At 49.0% G+C, this 16,766-nt stretch overlaps 1 protein-coding gene across 1 annotated transcript in view; it reads left to right on the top strand.

Annotated features, from left to right (window-relative positions):
- Positions 1-6,210: 6,210 nt before the first annotated feature.
- Positions 6,211-16,766, top strand: part of TUBGCP3 (tubulin gamma complex component 3) — an 84,125-nt gene continuing 73,569 nt past the window's right edge. Inside the window, exons 1-2 of the mRNA XM_070579309.1 lie at positions 6,211-6,498; positions 14,747-14,854. Of these exons, the coding sequence (XP_070435410.1) occupies positions 6,423-6,498; positions 14,747-14,854 (184 nt within the window). The 5' untranslated portion in view covers positions 6,211-6,422. The remainder of the gene's footprint in view (positions 6,499-14,746; positions 14,855-16,766) is intronic.

Here is a 16,766-nt window from a genome sequence, read left to right as displayed (position 1 = left end):
TCCCATGGTGAAACATGCTGATGTTTCTGCTCAGCTTTTCAACTCCCATTTGTGTTTTTTGCCCCGTTTCTCAGGGCTCGGCCCTGTGTCTGCGTAAGGCTGTGCTCAAGCAGTGGCTTGTGAGCATCTTGTCCTCTGCTGGCTGTGTGGGCTAGAAATACGCTCACACAGTTCTTGCATCTCCCATTGACTCAACTGCTCCCCCAGGGTCTCTCAGGTTGTCCCCAGTGTGCACGTGGCTTCCTGTCACTCAGACATTCGAGGGAAGCTGATCTCAGCCATTTTTTGGCTCTCTCATGTCTAGGCTCTCCCCACTTGTATTAGCCAGAGTTCTCCAGAGAAATGGAATCAATAGATAGATAGATAGAGTTTGATTTATTTTAAAAAAAATTGACTCACATAATTATGGAGGCTGGCAAGGCCAAAATCTGGAGGGCGGGCTGGCAGGCTGGAGACCCCAGGAAGAGCCGATGCTCTAGTTCAAGTCTGAAGGCTGTCTGCTGACAGAATGCCCTCTTTCTCAGAGTCAGGTCTTCAACTGATTGGATGAGGCCCACCCACATTATGGAGGGCAATCTGCTTTACTCAGTCTACTGATTTAATTGTTAACTTCATCCAAAAACACCCTCTCAGAAACATCCCGAATAACATTTGACACATAGCTGGGTGCCATGGCCCAGCCAAGCTGACACACAAAACTAACCCCCATAAGAGCATTAAAATCCTGGCTGGTCTGCCACTTGCACCAAGTGGGACCCCAACCCTGGTCTAGGGCAGCTGTGAGTGTCACCCACCCTGTTCATTTCCTACCAAGCCCCCTTAGCTGGGGAGCCATGGCTGTTGACCTCTTTCCCAAATGGAGGCCGCCCCTTCTAGGGGTGAAGCTGATGGCTTGGGCAGCCAGCCTGGCATTGGGGGTGCTATGGTTCCCCCCATCAAGTGGTGGGGTGGGCACTGGAGCAGCCCTGGAAGGAAGCCCACGATGCCCACTGTTCTCACCGCAAGTCAATGATTTTTTAAGGATGAATGCTTCTAACTTTGTTGTCTCTCTTTCTTTGGTCAATTTCCAGTGCCCTGACTTGGTTCATTTTGACAATTTTGTCCAGTTTTATACTTTTTCTGTGGAAAGTGTTTGCTTACATCTTCACTCACCATCTCTGGATGTCCCTCAGGCTGCACGTGTTTTGAAGCTCTGTCATTAGATACACACGCATGTTACATCTTCCTAATGAACCGACCCTCTCACCACATGGAACGTCCTGCTTTATCTCTGTTAGCGCTCCTCGTCTCCAGGTCTCTTTTACCTAATACTAATGCAGCCACTCCAGCCTCCTTGTACTCATTCTTCTTGTATCTTCTCTTCATCGATTTACTTTCAATCTATTTATGTCTTTATATTAAAATGTCTTATATATAACCTATAATTAGGTCTTGCTTTTTTCTTTATTTTTTTGAGGAAGATTAGCCCTGAGCTAACTACTGCCAATCCTCTTCTTTCTGCTGAGGAAGACTGGCCCTGAGCTAACATCCATGCCCATCTTCCTCTACTTTATATGTGGGACGCCTACCACAGTACGGCGTTTGCCAAGCGGTGCCATGTCTGCACCCAGGATCTGAACCGGCAAACCCCGGGCTGCCAAAAAGTGGAACGTGCGAACTTAACTGCTGTGCCACCAGGCTGGCCCCAGGGCTTGCTTTTTTCTTGTCCTCGTTCTGACAATCTTTGCCTTTTAATTAGGATGTTTCATCCATTAACATTTTTGCAGTTATTAGTATGATTAGATTTAAGTACATCATTTTAAAAATGTGCTTTATGTTCTCCTTTTTTATTTTTCTCTGTCCACCCTCTCATTCCTTCACCTGGGTTATCTGAATCCTTTGGAATTCCATATTAATTTATTTGCTGATGAGAACAGCTGTTCTCATGGCTTCAGGAAACCGAGGACAGTCCAGTCTCTGCATACAGAGGAGGGGAGATTTTGTGTTCTGTTTAAGAAGTTTCAGGGGTTTCGTGTTTTACCCAAATGTCTCCATCCCAAATCTCTGGGTCCCACTGCTCCTCAATTAATGACCCACCCTTAATATAAGAGATTTGGCAGGACTGTGTGTTCAACTTGAATCAAAATTTACAACTTGAACAATTAGGTTTGGAGTCTGGTCCTCAGTTCTGATAACTGGGCAGGTCCAAGAAGATGTTCCTTTTAGGGCTGCTAGAGAAGCCCTCTGGTTCTGCGGCTGCACCTTAAACTAGAAACGTGAACTCAGGCTTTCTGAATGTTCTCCAGTGCATCCATCCCACCTGTAGTCTTTGTAGTAATCGTTACTAGCTAAACACCTGACTACAGCAGCTACTTAGCTTCCCAAAGTCTTGCTATCAGCCAGCGTTTTGTCCCCAGCAATGATACAGTAAGCCATTTTGGTGCTCCAACATGCCATGGATTCCACCTTCCAAAAGATCTCAAAGTATTCGAGCCCAGACATGTGAGCAACCCAATCCTGGACTCCCTCTCCCCTGGGATCAGTCCTGGTAGCAAGGACTGTATGGTAGGGACCAGTGTGCAAAACAGAAACCATTCTAGCGACTTCACCATGGGGGACTTAACACAGGGCATCAGTTACATGGGTGTTTGAAGCAGGTGGTGAGGACGCAGAGAATAGCAAGTGCAAAAGGGGCTGCTTTTCATAGGGCTGAAGAGACAGCAAGAAGACTGACGTCACTGTATCCCACACTCGGAAACCTTCCAGTGGGAGTGCGATCTATGATGAGCGTTGGATAGAGGAGGTTGGACCCGTGAAAGGCGGGGCTGACGGGTAGGAGATGTTGCCAAGGGGGAGACTCAGTTACTGTCACAGGCAAAGTGAGAGGCAGGAAGCTAGAAGGTGATGACTTTCGTTGTCTCCTTCTGACCTCCAGTTTCCTACAGTGACTCCCATTGGCTGAACCTACCAGGAGCCCAGTTGTCCAGGGAGCTCGCAGCACAGCATCTCTAGGATACAGGGCAGAGCAGGGAAGGACAGAGAGTGGCTCTGGGAGCAAGTGATGGGCATGTTCGCTGTGGAGCCACACGAACCCCACGAGGCAGAGACGATTTGTAGTTACCTGTTGTGTCACAAACCATCCCCAAAGTTAAGGGCTGAGAACAACAAACATTTTGTTTGGTAACAATTCTGCGATCTGGGCTGGACTCAGTGGGCAGTTCCGCTTGCTCCACAGATAGCCACGTGTGCGGCTGCATTAGCTGGAGGCGGCAGGGGGCTGGGCTTAGCTGGGAGACGGGGATAGCTGGCCCCTCTCTCATTTCATGGGGTCTCAGGATCTTTCCCTTTCCATGTGGCTTCTATCCATGACCTTTCCCGTGGGGTAGCTGGACTTTTAATATGGCGGCTCGGTGCTCCCAAGAGTGCCAAGAGGAGCCTGCCAGGCCTTCTGAAGGCTGAGGCTGGGAACTGGCACAGCAGCGCTTCCACAGCGTCCCGCTAGGAAAAGCAAGTCAGGGGGAAGGGGATGACAAAACGGTGAGGATTCTGGGAGGCGTGGTTCATCGGGGGAAGGAAGTGTAGGACAGTACTCCGCAGTGGCTTCCTACGGGACCTGTTTTTGAGAAGTCTAATTTTAGGGGTTAAACGTGAAAAGGTTTTATTTTTTGCCAGTTGTATTTCCCCAGGTAGGCTAGGTAGATTCTCCATTTCTCGTCCTTAGCGACATCTCAGGCAGACCCACGGCCTTTCAGTCATGTTAGGTTTTTAAAAAAACTCGGTCCCGGCAAATTCAAAGCTTCTGTGTGGGATCCAGTCTGAAGCTCACGACTTCTCCTCATTCCTGTGCAGCCAGACCTCACCAGCCTGGGTGCTTGAAGAGGGGTGGGGACATCAGCTGCCCTTCTGTCTCCCCTCCCATTGCTAATTTTAACTCCTTTAATTTGAATCAGGACAGAGGGATTAGGGAGAGAGGTTAAAAATCTTTTAATTAACTTGGCACGTGATCACAGCCTCTGTCAGTAGTTTTCACCTCCTGGTTAACTCTGAGGGGCCGTCCATGCCATCTCTGTGGCAGGTGACCAAGGCCACATGTATAACTTTTCTTTTCTTTTTTTTTTTGAGGAAGATCAGCCCTGAGCTAACATCTGCTGTCAGTCCTCCTCTTTTTGCTGAGGAAGACTGGCCCTGAGCTAACATCCGTGCCGATCTTCCTCCACTTTATGTGTGGGACGCCTGCCACAGCATGGCTTTTTACCAAGTGGTGCCATGTCCGCACCCAGGATCCAAACCAGTGAACCCTGGGCCGACGAATCGGAACGTGCAAACTTAACTGCTGCACCACCGGGCTGGCCCTGTGACTTTTCTGGAGGGTTCTGTGCGGGGAGCTCACCTCTGCACCATTTCCTGGCAGGGCAGATCCTGATGTTCCTAAAATCGTCTCCAGACTTCCAGAAGCCCCTGCGTCTCCAAGGTCGCTGACAGCTGTAGAGGGACGTTCAGGGATGGGAGCGACGGTTGGAGAGTTAGCAATGCCAGCTTGGCCGCCTCCTAACAAACCCTGAGGCCCTGGCTGCCTCCCGCTTTCCGTGGCTTTCTTTAAAACGTAAGGTCCTCAGTTTTGCATCCCAGCTCCCAATTCTTGGATGAGTCTGCTCTGTGTCCTGCTACACGCCCACCACATTGCCTTTTAGTTACTTTCTTTCCATCTCTAGACTGGAAGAGAGGCAGCACACGCAGGTGAGTTTCAGTGACAGGAGCTGGTTGTAGGGACACGTGAGCACACGGTCCACTGTGCTGGGCCGTGTGCTTACTAGTCTCCTCCCCTCTGTGCCTCTCACTGTCTCTGCACCCGTGATGTTGCTGTCGTGACTGTGACTGGGGCCCCGCTACCTTGGAAGCCCAGAGAAGCACAGCGCGAGGGCTGGGAAGGAGGCGAGCTGTGGACACAGGCTGCCGTCTGAGGCTGCAGCTCTGCTCTGGGCGTGAAGTCCTGGCCTTCCCCTTGCCTCGCTCAACACTTGATAGGCCTTTGTCTTGTGCCTCCTAGGGTTTTCCTGTTCCTAGAATTCAAATGACACAAGACAGGTGTTAACATGCCAGCAGGGTGTAGGGGTCCCGTCAAGGCTGGGCTTCTCCCCCCACCCTGGGAAGCGGAGGTTGATTTTCCTTGGCTGCTCAGTTCCCTCGGCCGTTGGAAGGTGCCTGTTTCTCTGTGTTACAGGTCAGGCCATCTGGAGATCCAGTCTTTTGACCCTAATTCCAAATTCCCTTGAAGGAAACTTGGTTCAGTGCGGGGCAAGTGCTCACCCTGAACCTAATGTATCACCGTCATGTGGACGGCGCAGCTCCTGGCTGCCAGGATCCCACCCTGTGTGCCAGTGCTGTGTGGCTGGGGTCCGCTGCTCCTGGACAGGGCGGGTCCCAGTGCCCGCTGCTTCCTTGTGCACTCCTGTGCAGCATCCAAGTGCCCGAGAAGTGACCCGTCCTAAGCGCCCCGTACGTGTCCTTTCTCTTCAGGCCTTTCGCCTCTCACTCATCATCGGACTTGTCTCCCATGACCATAAGAATCACTTGCGATAGGGCGAGAGGGGTACTGGGCCAGGGACGTTGGCGGTCCGAGCTGTCCTGACCCTCTGGGGATGTTTGGGGAAGATGGGGGTCTGAGCCATCCTGACGCTCAGGGGGCGTTTGAGGGTCCAAGCCGTCCTCACCCGCTCTGAGGACATTCTGAGGTCGGAGCCGTGCTGACCCTCTGGGGACGTTTGGGGACGTCTGGGGGTCCGAACTGTGCTCACCCTCTGGGGACATTTGGGGACACTGGGGCTCCGATCACTCCTGACCCTCTGGGGATGTTTGGGGACGTCTGAGGGTCCGAGCCAAGCTGACCCTCTGGGGACGTTTGGGAACCTCTGGGGGTCCGAGCAGTCCTGACCCTCTGGGGATGTTTGGGGACGTCTGAGGGCCCGAACCGAGCTGACCCTCTGGGGACATCTGGGGGCGTCTGGGGGTCCGAGCTGTGCTGACCCTTTGGGGACGTTTGGGGACACTGGGGGTCCGAGCCGAGCTGACCCTCTGGGGGCGTTTGGGGACACTGGGGGTCAGAGCCCCGAGAGACGATGAGCAGCATCGGCCGGCGCGCTAGTGCCCGGAACCTTCCTGGCCCGCCGGTGGTGCCGGGGGAACGTGCGGCGAGGGAGCGGGGAGCTCTTAGGCCGGCGCACCTGCGGTCCAGAGCGCCCGGAAGAAGCGGGGCCGTGTGGGAAGGATCCGCGGTTTCGGCGGGTTCCGTTAAAATGGCGCCCTCGTCGCCGGCGGTGCCCGCGGGGCCTTAGCCTGTCGGGGACGCGGGAGCCCGCGGGGCGCGGGGCGGGCGGCGGGGCCTCCGGAGCGCGGCGGGCTCGGGCCGGGGGCTCCGCGGGCCCGGTGGGCAGACCCGGGCGAGCATGGCGACCCCGGACCAGAAGTCGCCGAACGTCCTGCTGCAGAACCTGTGCTGCCGCATCCTGGGCAGGAGCGAAGGTAGCGCGCTGGGCCGGGGAGGCCGCTCCCTCCGCTTGCGGCCCGGTGGGCTGGGGCGGTGGGCCGGACCGGACCGGAGCGGGGCCGGGGCGGGCGGCCCCCAGGCTCCTCAGGCCGGCGTCCCCGGGGCGGGAGCGGGGCCGGGGCGGGCGGCCCCCAGGCTCCTCAGGCCGGCGTCCCCGGGGCGGGAGCGGGGCCGGGCGGGCGGCCCCCAGGCTCCTCAGGCCGGGGTCCCCGGGGCGGCGGCGTGGCGGCGTACGGAGCGCTGCGGCCCGTGGGCGGAGGGGCGGCGGGCAGCACGGCAGCACCCGGCGGCTGAGTCACCGCTGCCCCGCGCCGGCCCGAGTGAAGCCCGGGAGGCGGCTCGCGAAGGCGGCCTGGTCTAAAGGCAGCGCCCGCGCTCCTGGGGCGCCGAGCGCGGAGGGCGGCCGGGTCGGGTTCCCTGCCTGCAGCGAAGGGCGGCGGACGCTGCTGCCTGCCGTGGTTTTCTCCCGCCAGGGCTGAGCAGATTTGACGCGGACCTGCCCTTGGGGGCTTCGCGCAGGGAGTCGGCTCCCCAGACCCGGCCCCGCCCGGCGCACGAAGCCGTCGGCGGTGGTGCTGCGCTAAGGGCGGCGCGGGCTCGGCCCTTGGCCTTTGCTTTGGCGGGAGGCAGGGGCCGCGGGGCTGCGGCGTGAAGGGTTTTCCTGGGCGGTGGGAGCGGCTGGGTTTCTCACTCCCCTGGAACCGTAATGTGGAAAAGAGATTGTGCGGTTTTTGCGGGAAGGCTTTAAACGAAATTACGCTTAAAGTATTGAGACTGTATTTTGACCTTTCGTGATTCTTCACCATTATCTTATGTCAGTTATTTGATATTCTGTGATACTCTTAGGGGCCAGAAGTGAAGTTTTTTGGTCAGTCCATTAAATGGCACTGACTTCACACAGTTCTTGCCACATTTTATAAAGTTTCACCCTGTGGCTTTCTGCGTCTGAGAAGTCTTTGTCCTCCGCCCCCTGCGTCCCCCTCCCCGGTGCCGTGTTAGGTGCTGCCGATGCGGAGCCGTGCAGACAAGTGTGCCTCCCGCAGATGTCACATCCTAGTGGGGAGAGTGATGAAACTGGTCAAGGAGTAATGCCCTCAGTGACAAGCGCTGCGGTGGAGCGGGCGGTAGGGTGAAGGGATGTCGAGGGAAGGGCTGAGGAAAGCCCGGGAGGGGAGCGTGAAACGGGACCGAGTGGAGGGCGGCGGGCCCTGTGAGCCCCTGGGAGGGCTGCGGGCGGGGTGCAGGGCCTCGAGTGGCGGCAGCTTGGCCTACTGGCTGTGCATCTGTCCCCAGCTCTTGTGTGCGCCTATCTCCAGCACCGGGGTTACCCTTCCGACTCCGTGTTCCTAGTCCCGGGAGAAGCCACAGAGCCACGGTTGTTGGGAACCACTCACTCACTTTGCTGTCAGTGTTTTCATTATACCCGCGGGCCCTCGCTGTGGCTCCAGGGATAAACTGCAGGCTCCTGCGTTCCCATTGTCACAGCTGGACTTGCAGGGCCCCTTGTTGTGAGGTACCGTGGTGTTCTCAGTTTACAGAAATCTTAAAACTTGACGCTCCTGTCCACTGACTTAGCTTCTCCCCTTCCAGGAGGTTGGACACTTCCTTTCAGCAGAGTTCTGCACCCTCCTGTCTCTCCGTTTGGAATTGTGTCTAAATTAAAAGTAGATGGGCTCTCTCTCAGATCCTGAGGGGATCCTCCTGAGTGCAGTGTGTTTTAGAGTACATTGACGATGATGTTCTCTGTTCCGGACAGCTCGGATTGCCACACAGTTAGCAGATTCATAATTCCAGATTGTGCTCCTGTTTACTGAAGAATTTGTAACTGTTTAATAGCCTGCCTTGTTTGTTCTACCTTAGTGAGCAAAGGAGTAGTATTAATTGCTGCCTTTACAACGTTTGACATTAAAAAAAGTTTTATTTTCATTATTGGGTATTTTATCTAACTGAGGAGAACCTTTGATTAATTACTTCATTTTCTGGTGACACGTTACAAACCGTTGCCGTTATGCTTTTGTAATATATTGCTTTTTTAATAATATGAAATTGAGGCATAGCAAACACTTGTTAGTTTTGACGTGAATGTCACAGGAATCAATTTTTCATAAAGTATTTTTTAAAAGAAATTTTACACTTGGCTTTAAGGGACTTCGGAAGCAAAGCACCTAACTATAGCAGTGATTGACGTTGTTCTAAAGTTAGTGTAACCATTATTTCACCTTTTTCGACTTAAAACCCTTGTGACTTTGCCTGAAATACCCCTGCCCGCCCGTGGCAGGAAAATTCCCTCCCCGTGTCCCTGCGTCTCTCCTGGAGTGCGTTTTTTGCTCATTACCTCTTTGGATAGTTTTTGTTTGTCTTTGGAAATGATGTGCTTAGTGTTACAGAGTTTTGACTCTGTCAGAGGCAGTGTCCCTTTTCACACTTGGTAGTCCTCTTTCTAACTATCAGATGAAGAAGAACTAAAGGAGTTTTTGTTAGATGAGCACTTCAGCACAAACGCTTGCATGTGACTACAGTACCCTACATACTGTAAGGTGATTGCCCTGATGTGCAGCACCGCTGAGTGCACTCTGAGCCACAGTGAGAAGACACAGGAGCGTTGTCTTGGTGATTCATGGACCACAAGTGGGGTTGCTGTTAGTTTCATGATTTTCCAAAATGGTGCAGAGCTCTTGATGAAGTTTCAAATAAAGAATGGTCTTCCCTGGATTATATGCTTGGCAAAATCAATGTGTATTAAGTATACATTAAAACATGTTAAGTGTATATGAAAATGTTCACTAAATATCTATTAACATGTATATTGAATTTCGAAGTTTTAGGCTTTGTTTGAAAGTTGTACTTAATGAGTTTGTTATTATTTTAAAATGCATATTTAAAAATGATCTCGGTTTAAATTTCTAATACAGTAGATATTGATAGATGTAACCCACATAAATAAACAACAACTTAGGGGCCCTCAATCTTAAAGAGTGTAAAGGGGCCCTGAGACCAATAATTTTGAGAACCACAAATCCAGAGCAGTGTTTTTTTATTTCGATTTTTTTTTAGAGCGATGCTTTTCAGCTAGAGCTGTGCGTCAGAATCACCTTGATTATACAGGAAACTGATATACTGTGTTTAACGTGACACCTTTTCATTTTGAATTCTCTAAGTGTGGTACTTATTTAAAGTCATCTTGGGGGCCCCATCTCCAGAGATTCTGATCCCCTAGGTCTCTTGGAGCTTGGCGTCTGGAACGTGAGACACACAGTCATCCTGAGCTGCATCTGGAGTGGGGAGTTGCTGGGCTAGCTGCTGGAGAGAGCACTTGTGGTTGAGCTGGCCTGCCCCCAGAGTCACTGCTCTGTGGCCCCGTCCTTTAGAAAACAGCGTGGTGTCCGTACAAGCCAACACAAGGAGGAGATTTAGGAAGGCAGACGCGTCTTACTGAACAGTTCGCCTCCTCCCCCCCACCCCCCACCGTCTTTCTGAATCCCTAGAAAGCAGGCGACTGGGGGGTGTCTGTGCCCTTGAGCTGCACTTGTTTTTGTGCGTCTCTGAGTTCAGTTGTCTTCTTCTACCTGAATGTGTGTAGAACCCTTTGGGGTGCGCAAGGCAACTGTCTTTCGTTTAAGGACTCTTGGGCCCACGTCTGAGTGTTGTTTGGAGCCTTCACCTTTGGGATTGAGACCCTGCAGTTCCACTGCATTTCTTCCCCTGGTTTTACACCTCGTCTCCTTCCTTTTCTTCTCTGCACCAAGAGTCCTTTCTAGAAAACAAATCTAATCAGATCTGTTGAGGAGACTTAATTTGTTCCCTATTTGCATGAGCACGATACAGGGGTGTTTAAGAAAGACTGTGTCCTTTGTATCTGCTTGAGATAGGGAGGCATTCTGAGGAGGTGTCATTTACATAGAGAACCCTGTGGAGTGGTGGACTGAGTCCTGGGAAGACATGGAGGAGTGTGTCAAGGTTCTGAGCTGGAAGTGATTGTGGTGTGCTCAAGGAACAGCAAGACCACAAGGTGTGGCTGGTGTGTGGCGAGCCCCGCTGGACGGCGCGTCGTGCAGAGGGAGCCGTCCAGCATGCACTGTTTTGAGACGGTTTCTTTACTTAGCCAGAGACATTTGGGACTCATTCCTGGTGGTGTGTGTTGTAGTTCCTGCCTTTCATTGCGGAGTGGTATTCCGTTGTGAGAATGTACCACAGTGTCTACCCATTCACCCATCGAGGGACAGCCAAGTTGTTTCCGGTTTTTGGTGGTTATGGATAACGCTGCTGTAAGCATTCAGGTGCAGATTTTTATGAGACTCTAGAATGAACAGCCTGCAAGTGGGGTTGCTGGGAAGTGCGTGCTGAACTGTCCTCCCGCCTTCCCTTTCCTCCCCTGCCTCAGTGTCAGTGCCCCAGGAACCTGCGTTCTCACCAGCACTTGGTGGCCCTGGTATTTCTTTATTTCAGCTATTCTGAAAGGTGAATTGTGGCATCTCATTGTGGCTTAATTTGCATTTCCCTAATGACTAATGAGCGTCTTTTCATGTGTTTCTTTTCTGTTCATCTTCTTGGTAAATTGATTGTTCAAAACTTTTCTTTATGTTTTTATTGGGTTGTTTTTTTCCTCTTACTGAGTTTTGAGAGTTCTTTATATCTGTCTGGATTCAAGCCCTTTGTTGGATATGTGTTTTGCAAATAATTCCTCAGTATTTTCATTCTCTTAACAGTGTCCTTTGCACAGCAAAAGTTTTTAATCTTGGATGAAAGAAAGTCCAATTCATCAAATTTTTTTAGTGGGTCATGATTTTGATGTCTTATGTAAGAACTCTGCATACCCCAAAGGCACAAAGATTTCTTCTGTTTTTTTTTTTTCTTAAGTGTTCTAGGCTTATGTTTAGCACTATTATGTTCTGAGTTAATTTTGTATATGATGTATGGTATAGGCTGAGATTTTTTTTCAGTTTGCTGAAGAAGTGTTTTTTTTCGCATTTAAGGTGCTTTATTTTTGCCTTTAAGACTAAAAGTTTTAAAATGGAGCTTTGAAAAACATATCGGGGCTGGCCTGGTGGTGTGGTTAAGTTTGTGTGCTCTGCTTCCGTGGTCCAGGGTTCACAGGTTTGGATCCTGGGCGCAGACTTAGAACTGCTGGTCAAGCCATGCTGTGGTGTCATCCCACATAAAATAGAGGAGGATTGGCACAGATGTTGACTCAGCAACAGTCTTCCTCAAGGAAGATTGGCAACAGATGGTAGCTCAGGGCCAATCTTCCTCACCAGAAAAAAAGAAAGAAAGAAAGAAAGAAAGAAAAAAACCCCTAAAATAAAAAATAAAAAAATATGCTTTGCACAAAATATTGATAATGGCCTCCTTCAGACCAATAAAATCATGATTTGTGAAAGATGAGTTTTGGAATCAGTATTTTTTTAAAACAAACTTTTAATTTTAGAATGAGTTTAGATTTACAGAAGAATGGTGGCAATAAGACAGAGTTCCTTGTACCCTACACCCTTTCTCTATTATTAGCATCCTACATTTGGATGGTGTAATTGTTACAGTGAGTGCATCAGTAATGATACGTTGATATTAACTAAACTTCAGACCTTGTTCCAATTTCCTCAGTTAGTACTTGGTGTTCCTTTACTGTTCTAGGGTTCCATGCAGGGTACCATATTACTTTCAGCTCTCATGTCTCCTTGGGTTCCTGTTGGCTCTGACCATTTCTCAGACTTTAAAAATTATTTCTTTTGATGACCTTGACAGTTTTGAGGATTAAAAGTCAAGTATTGTGTAGAATGCCTCAGTTGGAACTGGTCTGATGTTTTTCTCATGATTAGACTGGGGTTATGTGTGTTTGGGAGGAGACCCCAGAGGTAAAGTTCCCTTCTCGTCCCATGGTGTCCAGGGCGCACACTGTCAGCGGGACTCATCACTGGGGATCTTTTTTTTCTTTTTTCTTTTTTGAGGGAGATTAACCCTGAGCTAACTACTGCCAGTTCTCCTCTTTTTGCTGAGGAAGCCTGACCCTGAGCTAGCATCCGTGCCCATCTTCCTCTACTTTATATGTGGGACGCCTACCACAGCATGACATGCCACGCGGTGCCATGTCTGCACCTGGGATCTGAACCGGCGAACCCTGGGCTGCCGAGAAGTAGAACGTGTGCACTTAACCGCTGCGCCACCAGGCTGGCCCCACGCTGGGCATCTTGACCCTGGTCACCTGGCTGGGGTGTTTGTCAGGCGTCTCCGCTGCACAGCGCTCTCTTCTTGGGAAGGAAGCCTCTGTGCAGCCCGCCCTGAAGGAGTGGGCGTTGTGTTTTAGCCACCTCCTTGAGGGGGGTGCTACATGAATTCTTTAGCGATTTTTTTTTGTTTTTGAAATTTCTGTGGGATCAGTGGTAATATCACCTCTTTCATTCCTTAATTTGTGTCTTTTCTTGTTTTTCTTGGTCACAAATTTATGTTTATCAATTATATTATTTTTCTTTTTGAAGAACCAGCTTTTGGTTTCATTGATTTTTTTTCTCCCCTATTTTTGTTTTAAATTTGATTGATTTTTCTTCTTATTTTTATTTTCTAATGCTTTGAGTTTAGTTTGCTTTTCTTTTTCTAAATTTTATTGAGTAAGCTGAGATGGTTGACTTGAGACCCACCTTCCTTTTTAATAAAAGCGTTTTATTTTCCTCTAAACACTGCTCTAGCTGTATCCCACATATTTTAATGTGTTGTGTTTTTATTTTCATTCAGTTCAGGATATTTTCCAGGTTCCTTTGAGACTTTCTCTGGTCAGTGTATCGCACAGCAGTGTGTTGATTGACTTCCAGATATCTGAGGATTTTTCAGATATCATTCTGTTACTGATTTCTAGTATAGTTCTGTTACTGATAGGGAGCATACTTTGAATACTTTCAGTTATTTATAGTTAATAAGGTTTGTTTTGTGACCCCCAAATGCAGTCTTTCTTGATGACTGTACAATGTGCATTTGAAAGAGATGTGTATTCTTTTGTCGGTGGATGGAATGTTCTGTGAGTATCACTTGGGGTTAGTTGGTCAGTTGTGGTGTTCAGTCTAAATCCTGGTTCACTTTCCTTCACTTATCTTTCGGATTACTGAGCAAGGCACTTTTCCAGGTGGAGCCTGTGGGACTGCTTGGGGTTTTAGTTTTGTTACTGGTTTTTGCCTGGTGTCGGATGCCTAGCGCACTGTGGGGTGGTGGTGCTTTTTTGGGAGGTAGAGGGCGCTGCATTTTGGCCGCGATCCCCGATGTAGGAGTCTTGATTCCCAGTGTCTGGGGAGGGGGGCTGGAGCCCTTAAGTCAGTCTGCTACTTTTACTTCACATTCTTGCTGTCCTGGTACCCCTCCCAGACCTCCTTTGGTTTGCCTGGGTGGGGCAGTCAGTGGTCCCCTGGTTGTGTGGGATGGGGTGGAGGACCCAGGAGTCTTGTTTTCCGTCCAGATTTCCAGGCAGTCCTCGTCATTCTGCCCCACTTCATGCACATCTTCGAGGTATGGAGTTCCCTCGTTTCTGGAGCCTCCCTGGGCTTCTCAGGGATCTGCCTTTCTCTTGGGTTCTGTGCCCACTCTTGACCCAGCAGGCGTCGAGCTCCTGAAGCAGGTCCCACCAGTCCACTTGCTCTTCAGCTTCTCACATTTTGTTGACCTCTCTTTAACTTTGCTCTGCTTTATTTTCTTTGCCTTTCTAGGTTTATGCCCCCCCCTTTTTTTTTTTAAAAGAAACGCATTTAGTCTCAATTTAGTAGGGTTTTTGAAGGGAGTAGTGTTTAAGCCATATCTTTACCTGAAGTGCAAACGCAGTTTATAAACTAAGTGCCCATTTTGATCGCTCCCCGGCCTACTCCCGGTGTTTGTGTGTGTTGGATTGAGCTGTGGAGCTTCGCAGAGGCTCTTGAGCAGGCTTACTTCTCAGGCGTCACGTTTTGGGCTGTGACTTTTTCTGTTCCTTTTTTTGTGATTATCAGTCCAGTTTATTTTCTGTCTCCTAGGATTTTTCAGACTTTCTGGCGTCTTGCTGTCTCCCTTCCTTATTTAATAGAACTGTTATTTCATCCATTTATTCATTCATTTTGTTTGCATTTCCTAATAGCTTCTCTGCCTCTCACTTAAAACCTTGGGAAGGTGGAAGGTGGATGTATGTGCCCAGCCCACTGTCTCGAACTGGAAGCTTCAGGTGATCAGAACTTAACCTGATTGGCAATAATTTGCATCCTTTTATTTACCTTTCAGCTGATGTAGCCCAACAGTTCCAGTATGCTGTGCGAGTTATTGGCAGCAACTTTGCCCCAACTGTTGAGAGAGATGAATTTCTAGTAGCTGAAAAAATCAAGAAAGAACGTATGTATTTTGCTTAAATGTTGTCATATGTTGGATTCTTCAACTTGTCAAAGCTTGAGAGTGTGTGTGTGTGTGTATATATATATGTACACACACACACATACAGAGATACATGTATTTTATATATATGTTTTTATATATCTCTGTATGTGTATATGTAGTTCCCAAGCACATTTTAATTATAGGTACTATTACATATGTATAAAAATATATATTAAGAATAAGGACAACTCACTTCTGTCTTCATTAGAACATAGTGAAAGAAGATTGTTTTAAATACTGTTCTAACTCCATAGTTTGGTTTAAGAGAGTGAGGAAGATAAAAGGGCTTAATATACCTTCCTGTTTATCTTGTGCTTTGAAGTATTTAATGTTACGCACTTTTTGATAAGATAGCAGAACACTGTCTTGGAAGTAAACAACTCTTAGTGAATCAAATATTGCTTCTCTTGATTGTCGACATCCAAACTTCTGGTACTTCAGAGCTTACTATGTGAACACTTTGATTCAGAGATGCAAGCTTTCCTAAACATCGTTACCGGAGAGACGAAAGCTTTCTGCTTATTAGCATCTAGTCACTACTGTCTTCCCTGGTTGTGTAATTTGGAGCTCTGCTGCCCCTCTGTACCCCAGGAGTGTCTAAGGGAGTGAGGCTTCGAGCATAACGACCCACATGTGAGAACTGCTCTTGTCCTGGTTGGAGGGTTGTTTTTCCAGTGGCCAGTTCCCGCCTCTGCACAGTTCTATGGGCTATATGAGCCCAGCTCCGGCTGCCTGAAAAGCAGCCTTGCCATGCAGGTCAGTGTGTCCTCCCTGCCGGGGCCTGGCTGTGAAACTGCCCAAATGAAATGGGCTTTGGCCTTATTTCTAAGTGTGTTCGAAAACTGGTAATGACACCTCCTAGGGCTCTGTTTCTCATGGCACAGTTTTCCACCCCTACCTGTTGCATTATTCACTGTATTTGGCCCATGGTCTGCATGGACGTCCTGTTTCAGAGCTGTGTAACCGAGATGGGTGGTGAGCTTCTGGGGGTAGACTGAGGCTGTGGCGCGTGAGTAACTGGATCTGGCCATGGTGACCTCTGCACGTTTAGGGCTTGATGAGCAGTACAGTCTGAAATGGGCCACCTGCTGATAGGAGTTGGATCTCAGTGTAACTTGGTGTGTGTGTTATTTAAGGTAGAAGGGCAAAAATGGAGTGTTTATCCTGCAATTAACTGGTAAAGACATTTTTTCCTTTCTTGTCTGTAAAACTGAACATAAGAACACTGTACCCTCTTCTTGAACCCTGCTGATTATTACATTTTAGATTATTAGTGAGAACGCCAGCTATTAGGTTCTATATTACCAGACCATTCCCTTTGTGAATTTACATTTCAAGGCCTCCTGGCGAGCATATTACACATACGTGTAGAAGCTAAAAATACAGTTTGTCTAAAGGCAGAGTTAAAGAACTGGCAACTGCGTTGTGGCAGTGGGTATTGCAAGGAAGTCTTGGAATCTCCTTTTTGTTTACCAAGAGAACTGTAACCATGTAGTTTTTGACTGTTTGTCTTCTGTGTTTTTGAAACAAGACTTGGTGTATATTGATGCATGTGGTGCTTCTGCCTGTTGTCACTGGGTGTCTACAGCTTCTCTTGGGCACCCCTGCCGGCACCCCTCCCTGAGTCCCAGCTCTGATGCGGCCCAGCTGTAGGTGGTAGAGCATTATTGATGGTCCTCTCATGTAATGGTCACCATTGATCTCTTATATTTCATTAATTCTTAGATATAGTTTTTACATTTAACATTTTTGAAATTCGATTACAGTTTTTGGTAGATTAGATTAGTTGAGTGATGATAGTTCTGTCCTCTGGAGTAACATAAAGAAATTAATTTTCCATTTTATATGGCTGGCTTCAAATATTAAATGC

Source organism: Equus przewalskii, chromosome 16 (genome assembly GCF_037783145.1).
Source record: "Equus przewalskii isolate Varuska chromosome 16, EquPr2, whole genome shotgun sequence".
NCBI classification, from domain to species: domain Eukaryota; kingdom Metazoa; phylum Chordata; class Mammalia; order Perissodactyla; family Equidae; genus Equus; species Equus przewalskii.
This window is presented reverse-complemented; position numbering and strand designations above follow the sequence as displayed.